Source organism: Myotis davidii, unplaced genomic scaffold (assembly GCF_000327345.1).
Source record: "Myotis davidii unplaced genomic scaffold, ASM32734v1 scaffold53, whole genome shotgun sequence".
Lineage (NCBI taxonomy): Eukaryota > Metazoa > Chordata > Mammalia > Chiroptera > Vespertilionidae > Myotis > Myotis davidii.
The window spans coordinates 346598-356708 of record NW_006286140.1 but is presented as its reverse complement, the minus strand read 5'-3'; the positions used below and the strand labels follow the sequence as shown (position 1 = coordinate 356708).

The following is a 10111-nucleotide window of genomic DNA, read 5'->3' as shown; positions in this document are numbered from 1 at the left end:
CCTAATGGCTTCTGGTCTGTGAGAGGGGGCAGGCCACGCTGAGGGACCCCCACCTCTAGGTGCACAGATTTCATGCACCAGGCCACTAGTTTAAATATAAATGAGAGGAAAGGGGTAAAAATTACCCCTTTATGCTGACCCTGAGAAAAATTAACAAAATAAAATTGTTCTGTACTAGAAATCAATAGAAACTTTAGGTGGAGTGGCTGGGGTTGGGGGAACAGAGGAGAAGAAGAGAGAGGAGGGCAAGAAATAGACCAAAAGCTGAAAACTGAATTGACAAATAAGACCAAGGTATTTTTAAGAATGAAAAAGTCTGACATTAAGTTTTGAGTTGTTGACACTACTGTACAACCTACAAAACTTACTCCATTTTGACAAACCACAGGTAAATTTCACCACATACAAACCTGTGTGAATAAAGTGTTTGTGTGGACATCAATGGGAAGATTTTACCTCTGAGTTGGCGGGGTCTTAGACAGAGCCTGTAGGGGAACAATTCAGCCCATAAACTCAGCTAATACTTTGGAAACAGAAGCTCATGAGAGGTGAGCATGAATGAGATAAGAATCCCTGCAGAAATTCACAGAAATCCTGGGGAAAATGTTAGGCATTGCAAAGGCTAGGTAATGCAGGTTTAAGCTAATTTTATCCTGATCATAAGGAGATGGGCAACCACAGCTGTTAATTCAAGTTATAATTGGTTTAGGTGTTTATAGCTCCAGGAAAATGGAACTACTTTTCCAGAAATTAGGTGATTATTACTCCTCAAAAATTGGTCCCATGATCCCCTGACCCATTAATAGTAAAGTTCAAAAACTGTTTAGCCCTCAAAATATGACTCCTCAATCAAAGAAGCCTACTTTATACCAAGTTCTGCTACAAAGATCAATGTTGGAAGAGTTAAAATTGAAGCACAGCAGGCGAGGAAGACTAAAGAGTACAAGCTCCATGCAGTCAGGGCCACGTTGTCTGGTTCCCCAGGACAAGCCCAGTGCCTGGAATACAGCAGGTACGCAATCAATCCTTGTTGAGTGAACAGCAGTCCTGTGATATAGCTCCAAATTATACTAACACGACAATAAATGTATCGCACAAAGGTTTAATTACAACTGATTTTATGCCTAAAACAAAATCTGAACAGGTAGTGGCCATGATAACTGTAGAGTTAGTTGAGACACCCCACCCATATATGAACTACAGAATAATCAGGCATGCACGGGGCAAACAGGCATCTCCCTTACCTGTGTGATAAGACACATTCAAAATTAGAGGATTAAAATGATCACCAGCCTATTCATGCTAGGTACTACCCAGAGTGAACAGACCTCCTGGACACTTACAATCTACCTGGCAGCTCTGCTGCATATGTTAATGCCTGATCGTCTAAAGACGACCAGGAATAGGAGCAAACCCGCCGTTCACAGCCCACCTAAATCAGATTTGCTGCCTCACTACAGCAAGGGGTGGCACTGGGAGAAACCACCGGATGGTGCTGAGAAGAGGGAGGCAGGGATCACCTTCAGTGAGGTTTGGGTTCTCACTGACGGGAGCTATGGAGGGTAAGGGAAGCAGAGAGCAGTCTGGACTGCTTCAGGTTTGAGGTGCGATTAGGAGAAATGGGGGCTAAGCAGGGGTTGTGATGAAGTGAGGGCAGTTCAGCACTTAAAGATCCCCAGTAAAATATGGTTACAGCAAAGCAGGTCTGTGAGTGTCAGCAGTAAGAACGCAATAATCCCTTCAATAGGGGGCCCTCGAGGCCTTGTGCAGCTGTTGCCCGACTGTGGGAGAAGCACAGTTCTCTGCTAACTCTGCAGCTGGCTTGCTCGGTGTCTATCGTCCAAACTCGATGATGGCAAAACAGCCTTTGTCTCTTCCCTTCCAAGTCCATTTTCACTCTTTTAGTCAGAGATAGGTTTTGACTCACTCACACATAAAAGTATTAAGTAATCTCCCTTAGTCAAGGTGTAGAAAAGAACACTCTCAAAACTTTAAAAGAAACAGGCCAAAAATAAATTCAGTTATATTTAAAATCATTTCAAACCGGCTGACCCACACTGCCTATCACATTTGTATCTTCTTAGTCCTGTGAGAATACCTCTAGCCCAGCATCTGTGCCCTGTAATAGTTGTTATACATCATGCAATCAGAGAATGAGAGGCAAAGAGAGGACTGGAAAGACGTACAGAAGGGATGAGCTACCAAGGTCAGAAGATGAGAAAAACATCTCTATGGTGCAGGGGAAGCAGGAAGATAGCTGTACAAAATGACTGAGGAGCAGAGGTGAGCATGCAGGGGTCTCTGGAAGATCTCTTTATCTGAATGTTAGTATAACCAAGCCGGGTATGGAGAGAGACAAGGGAAGTCTGCTCTGAGCACACACTGCTGTCTCCAGAGCCAGGACAAACCCCCACAGAGTCACTTCCCATTTGTCTTATTCCTGTCACCTTTTTCTTCTTCCTCTTTTTATCCATCTCTTCCTTTTTCTCCCGCTGCCAGGCGTGTTGGCCAAATAAGCCCCTGGGCTTCTCCTGGGTTAGTGGAAGAAGCCCATTGGGGTCCTGCCTTTCTCTATATGCACCACTCTCCAGGAGGAAGAGGAAGAGCACTGGCTGTCCTGTTGGTGTGTCTTCAAAGATTATCTTCATGGGACAGAAACGCGAGGAAGGAACCACAAAAAGACCTTCACATGTCAAGGTGACATGCACATTCTAGTGACAGTGACCTGCAGTCAGCAAGTGGGTAAACATCGTGTCTAAATTATTAACTAAACAGCAACCAGAATGCGGTATACACTTGGGGGCGAGTGCTCTGGGAGGGAAGGAATGCTGCCAACTCCTAGTTCTCACTGCTGCATTGCCAGCCAGGTCTAAAACCTTGGCCACGGTGGCCGGGACCTGATGCCACATGTTGAACGATATCCCATCTAACTGTAAAGGCCTTTCTACAGTAACATGTTCTGGAAAGCATTAGAGTTATGTGCTGTAAGCAGTTAGGATAACTGCATCATGTATACTGGTATGGTGGGTTTTATTATGCAGCCTGGCACTGAAAATTCAAACAGGACTAGATTACCTCAGATTTGAGAGAAATTCCCCCAATTTTGATAAGTACTTTTACTCACCTTCGTACTGAAACATCTTGGAATAAATACTGTTTGTGCTACTATTGCACTGAAACAACTCTAAACCCTCCAAATCTATAGCTTATGTCCTAAACCCACTGCAAAGGTGATTCTGTGAATCCTTCCCTGTGACTGGGAGTAAAATATGTTATCTTACTCCAAAGAATAGTGGTTATCCACAGTATTTAACAAGGTGTGTAATCTTTTCTCAGTAGACACAAACATTGAAAAGAAATCACCATCTCAAATAATAATAATAATAAAACAGAATCTAAAACTTTTGCGGAAGTCCAGTGTTGACCAAGTCTGTTCTCAAATGTTGACTAGAGATATCTTCTAACTTAAAAATTTACTGAATTCTAAAGTTGGAATATAAATAAGTTGAGGAAAAGAGAGAGGTATCTCTCCACAGTAAGAATTACACACAACAAAGAATTACACACACAATAGTTAGGTTCTCAGAGCAGCTCACAAAAGCCTTTTTTAATTTGTGCTCTATCCTAAAACAGCCATAATAATACCATAGAACCATCAGTTAAAGTAGTATCTCTATGAGAAAATGCATTCAGAGTTCCATTCTGAGATGCCAGAAACCCAAAAGTCTCCCTTTTGGGCAATGGAAGTCAGGGGTCCCCTTGCTCAAGCAGGCTTTGGGAATATCCATGGTATGGACTTTGGGGAGGAGGATCTCTGCGTTGACCATCAAGACTGGGAATGCAAAGTGCCAAGTGGACATACTGCTTGTCTAGACTGAGAAGAAAGCCTGGGCAGACAACAGTGGGAGAGAGGGCCCCAGGGAGCAAGTGGGAGCATGGGGCTTGGGGCGGTGAGGGAAGGTGCTGAAAAGCATGAACAAGGAGTTTTTCACCACCTCTTCCCATTCCCCTTGCATCCCCAAATTTCTTCTACTTCTTTGTTTTTCTCCCCTTTGGAAGGCTTTATGGGGAAGGACTGAGAAGAAAGGAAAGGCTACAGCAGTGCTGGTGCAGTGAGAGAGAAGGTGAAGGGGAGGGAATTAGCAGAAAGAAATAAAGTGGAAGAGATACAGTCTTCTAGTTGGAGATAAGCAGTGGGTTTTTCACTGTGAGATGTCTGTTCATAAATCAGAAGCTTGTCTGTGTGGCTCATGCATAGGTCCAAAGTAAAGAGAAAACAACAGCTATTACACCAGAGTGTAAGAAGACTTAACAAATTAACACAAGTCCTTGTGAATGCTTCCATTATTAATCATAACCTTTTTTAAACAAGTATATTTAAAAAATTTATTGCACACCTGTTGTGCTTTGCCTGGCACAATCTCTTCATCAAAGACCCTGGAATCCAGAGTAAATATATGCTCACATTTTGGGAGAAGTCACACATCTCAAATTCCATTGCAGAAATTCGTGTACAGTCACCAATTTCATGCAAGATAGTCTACTTCAAATAGTTGTGTATCCTTCAAACAAAATTATATCCAGAACTAATTCACTAATCTCTCCTTTTTTTTTTTTTTTACTACTTGCAATAGATATTAACTAGTGCTCATTCTTTGGTGGCAACATAAGCTCAATAAAAAAAAAAACATATACCTTTGTCTACTTTAAGTCAAAAGCTTATCACGTTCACTAATAAGCAGTTTAACACACATTGTAAACCTAACTTATAAACATTAATTATATTTAACAATGTCTGGGATTAGCACCTCTTTCTACAATTTATTTGAATAATGAAATTAACTTCACATTCTTCAAATATTGCAGAATTAGAATTTTTGCTTATTAAGTTTTGTGAGTTTGTTTTCTAGAGAGACCTATGTTGGGTATAAACACGATTCAAGAGGAAACGGCAAGAGTTGAGGAGTCTCTATAGGGCTCTGCACTACAAATGAGAGAAACGCTTTTTTCTACCAGTCATTTCTTGCCTGGCACCACACACCTTGGAAGCACTTGTCTACATGGGTCAAAATGGGAAGAGGGGAAGGCTGGGCTGGGGAACAGAATAACAGTCTGGGTTGACCTATAATTTTCCCTGTCTCGCTGGGACATTGAAGGCTGTTGTCCTAACTTTGTTTTCATCTATTTTTCACCCACAAACTAAAGAATACATCCTACAGGATATCTGAAAATTCCACTAGGGATTCAGAAGCTAAATAGAAAGTAGTGCTTTTAAAATCTATTTCACAAGACTCGTTTCCAACCTCCTTGCAAGCTTCTGGTAGTTATGCTCAAGTGAACGTCAATGCCAATGAAAATGGAGGTGTTCTCCTGACATCATGGGAAAATGAACAGGGTCTTTTGGAAGCCTCGGGGCAGTCAGGGTGATCATGGCAATCTCAGACACAGGGTGGCAGAAGCAATTGAAGACGGGGCTGTAGATTTAGTCAAGACTGGCATAACGGTGCTCAGAATCTCCTCTCACTTGCCAGGAAAGTTTCTTTGGATTTCAATCAGAGAACACATAGCTAAAACACTTAGCTAAACACAAGAACATGTTGTGTCTAATCCTACATGTTTAGGATACCTACTCAGTCTCTTCATTTCTGATAATGCTCCAAAGAAAGAGTGAGCTTTGCCCTAAAATATATAACATCCCATTTATAAAAATTAGACAACTAATCTGTTATGATTAGAATAGCATCTAAGTCTCTGCATACATCATACGAAACACAAAAATGGCACTACTATTTGCTTAAAGCTTCAAAATATCACTAGTTTTACCTCTGTGTTAACAATTTCCATTGGTCTTTTCTTGATGTCTCCAATGTCCAAGTAACTGTAGGGCAAAACAAACAGACAATAAGGGTTTCTTTTATTGAGTTTGAGTCAGTTATACACATTTCTTTTTTAAAAATTATTAAGTAATAAAGCAAACTACAGGAAATACTTAAACCTACAGCAAAAAAAACAATAGCTACTAATTAAAAGTAATTATAGTAGTGGAAAATTATTTCAGCATCATCAACCAGAGCTGACAGATGTGTACTCTAAACTTCAATGTAACTGAAGTCTTAGAAATACCTACTTCTATTGGGGAACTTCCCCACCCTCTCCCGAAATGGTTAGCTACTAATTATGTATATGGTATTTCTAATTCTTATGGTAATTTAGATATAAAGAATAGTTTGTCTGTAAAGCTGCTTAATAGTTCCATTAATCACAGACTTTAGGTTTTAAAAAAAAGTACAGATAGCATGCAGTAGAGTAACAACTGTGAAAGGCTGGGAAATCTTTTTCCCTAAGAGAGCACTTTAATGATACAGAAATGCTCAGCCACATGGGATGGTTTAGTAATTGGTTCAACTGACAGACAAATGGGTGGACTAGTTAACCTTTGGAGACCCCTGTTATTCCATTACAATTTGCTACAGACATTAAGTATCGTGATCATTCTTTAGCTATAGCATAAGCACAACCTGAAAATTGTATATCTGTGTCGACTTCAAGCTGTAAGTCCATCACTGTGCTCTGGTTCCACTGTGCTTCATACATAGAAGGTACTAAATAAATGCTTCAATATAAAAATAAGTATAAATCTAGCATTTAATTTATAACCTCAGATAGAAAGATAGATAGGTAGATCCTCTACTTCAATTACCATAATTGCTGAATTCCCCCAAAATGTTTATATTATAATTAATTTTGGCTAAGTTTCATTGTTGTTGTTTGCTTGTTTGGGTAGAATGATTTAGTTAATCTATACCGCTGGAGATTATCATATGTTTCCCTCACATAACAGTATTTACCTAAGGCGCTGTAAATACTCCCTCTGTTTAGCAATAAATGGCTCTTTTGCAAATCTGCAGGCTGATTTCTGACATAAAATAAAAGGTCTGTCATGTGCAAGAAAGTAATCTCAGATCCACAAGATTAATCTAGTAGAGTCAACTCCCAAAAATGCACAGAAAATAATAATTTCTAGAATTCTCTTCTATAAAACAAAGGTTTTATTATGGTTTCAAAAATATTAGAAAAATATCTGAGTAAAGTAATTGAAGAAGCAAGTTGATCATTTTCATTTGAAAAATATTTTCCCGCCATTGCTATCTTCCCCATCATCATTTAGGCTCTAAATGATATAATTACACTTTGATATCTTTTGGACTTTCTTTTGTTCTGCCAGGTGGTTCATTTGTTATATAAACTTACAACTGCTAAGCTTTCAATATATTCAGCATTTAAATCTTCTTGGCTTCCATTAGTATAACCAAGGATACCACTACTTTAACACAAATAAATTAACTATTCACCTGTCAGCATGGAAAACTAACCATGGAAACTATCATAACAAGCTCAGTTTCATGTGTGTGTATGAATTAAAAGCAAGAATAACCATGCAAATCTCTTCTATATAAAGAGCAATTTGAAGTGCATCTTCTGTTTGGTTTGAAACTGGAGCTGTTTTTATTTTTTGAGCTAGTGCCACATAAACAAAAGAGAATATGAACTACTAAAGGGAGTCTGCAATTTTGAACTGTTAGTAGATTCTGAAGCAGATGTCCAATCCCATGACATTGCTTTATGTGGAAATTATTTAATGAAAATAACCAAAGTATCTGATGAAAGAAACTGGACACAGTGATGCATTACATTTATGGAACATTTTGGTCTTTACAAAACACATTCACACCCATAGCATTTACATTTTATCATAACACTGTGAGGCAGATATGATGATGTTCCCTCTCTGTGTGAGGAAATTGATGAGCTGAGTCAAGTGGCTGACCAAGGAGCTGATAAACAGCTCATTCTCAAGTCTCCTGATTTTCAGTTTTAAGTTCTAACTTTCTCTGAAACATGCAATTTCGTTTAGTTCTTTCCTACAAAGTTAGATAAATATACTAAAGGAGGTTTCAGGGAACAGAAAACTATATCCAAATGGATCCCTCACCTCCCATAAAAAGATTGTCTGGCATAACAAAAGCAGAACACCTAGAACTCAATTTAAACAAACTTAGGAAAGGAAGGTTGACATTACCGTAGACAACTTCAACGATATTCAGGAAATATTTATATACAGTTAAAATCAGAGATCACAAGCACAGATTTTATGCTAAAGATTTTTTTTGCTATCCTGAGGTGCAAGCTGAATTTTAATTAAAATATTATATTAAAAACTATGGAATATAGAGTTTCCTTATGATCCAGCCATTCTACTCCTACATATATACACAAGAGAAATAACAACTTGTACATGATTGTTCATAAAGCATTATTCATACTAGCCAAAAGTGAAACAATCCAAGTATCCATCAACTGATTAATGGATATAAACAAAATGTGGCATATCCATACCATAGAATGCTATACAATGATAAAAAAAAATGAAGAACTGATATATACAACATAGATGAGCCTTGAAAACATTATATGAAGTGAAAGAATCCAGAAACATAAGAGGGCACATATAGTATGATTCCTTTTATATGAAACATCCAGAACAGACATACCCATAAAGACACAGAGCAGATTAGTTGTTACCCAAGTATGGGGTGAAGGGGAATTAGGAAATACAGGGTTTCTTTTGGGAGTGATGGAAATGTTGTAACGTTAATTTGTGGCAATGGCTGCACAGCTCCATAAATATACTAAGACCCACTTAAATGGGTGAGATTCATGTGACATGAACTGAATCTCCATAAAGCTGTAAAAAAGAAAACAACCTATGGCATATTAAATTCTCCCTACAATACCCACCCACACCAGCAATAATCTCTCTCAACTCTGAACTCCCACATAACTTGAGTTGTTTTTCTAATTGCACTTATTCCTTTATGCTCACAGTAAGTTGTTGGTGTGCATGTAGGCTCTCTCCTGCTGTAAACTCCTAAAGAAAGACAGGGAGTCATGCTTTGATCATCTTTGTTCCCCTCCGAGACCTAAACACAATTTGCTCAGTCACTGAGCGAGCTCCTTGCCAGGAACTTGGGATGAGCAGCAATAACGATTCCTGTCCTTGAGGGTCTAGCCATCAGGTACTTAGAGACAGACCCCTAGGCTGATAGGGTAAGCCAGTCAAGTTTTCCAAGTTGGATGCCAATAGCATAACCGTGCAGCTTGGGAGCGGTCCTAGGACGGTCACAGTGGGGTGTGGTCACTTCTACTGGGAAGGAAAGGTTGAAAGAATTTAAATGGGGTGAGGGGAGGGAGGCAGAGAGCAATTTTCTCCCCTGGTGATTATATAGTATCTAATACTTAAAAATGATTTTAACTAAAAGCCAGGTTCCAAGAAAAAAGGAGAGAAGGAAAAAATAAAGAGGAAAGAGAAAAAGAAAGAAGGAAGGAAGGAAGGAAGGAAGGGCAATGGAGGTTGGATGAGACACCTTGAGAGAATTAAATATTTTAAAATCAGAGCTAACAGGGCAGCAAGCAGAGTTGATTAAGGGCATTTTAAAAGGCCTGTTCCTGAGCCTGAGCTGATCCTTGTTGTGAGTGAGAAGTGATCTTTACAGCAGAATCGCCCTCTCAAGAAGGCAGGCTTGCCCTGAGCTGTGTGTGTGAACATTCAGTATCAGCTTTAAGATGTTCCCATTGACGCCCAAGTGAAACTCCTTTCCAGTCACGTTTTCAAACCCTAACCCCAACCACAGGGGCTGTGAGAGGCACCAACCCCGCACAGTCACAGCCCCTCCACCCACTGAGGTTTGGGGGAGCCGGGGGTCAGCCCTTTCCCGGTGCCAACCGCACACCTTCCCGCACCCAGAAAGCGCGGGCGGTGGGACTGGCAGACTCACTTGAGCTTCTTGAAGGCCTCCTGGCCCCCGGCCACGTAGTTGCCCCCGCTCTGGATCTGGTCGAGCTTGCGGATGCGGTGCCCGGTCCGCGGGGTGTACAGGTTCCTGACGGCCCCAAAGGGCGCCTGCACGCCGCCCGTCACCTCCTTCAGGAAGATGTCGAAGCTGGAGACCTTCTTCTCGTGGATGACGACGCGGCGGCCCGCGAAGAAGGGGTCCCCGTTGCGGTACACCAGCACGCTCTTGACCACCGGCTGCGTGCGGTGGCTGGCCCT

General features: G+C 40.5%; 1 protein-coding gene across 1 annotated transcript in view; it reads right to left on the bottom strand.

The window, feature by feature from the left end:
* DCDC2 (doublecortin domain containing 2) overlaps nucleotides 1-10111 on the bottom strand; it is a 246346-nt gene that overhangs the window by 182504 nt on the left and 53731 nt on the right. Inside the window, exons 3-4 of the mRNA XM_006757281.2 lie at nucleotides 9837-10109; nucleotides 5824-5878 (exon numbers count right to left, since the gene is read on the bottom strand). Coding sequence (XP_006757344.1) covers nucleotides 5824-5878; nucleotides 9837-10109 — 328 coding nt within the window. The remainder of the gene's footprint in view (nucleotides 1-5823; nucleotides 5879-9836; nucleotides 10110-10111) is intronic.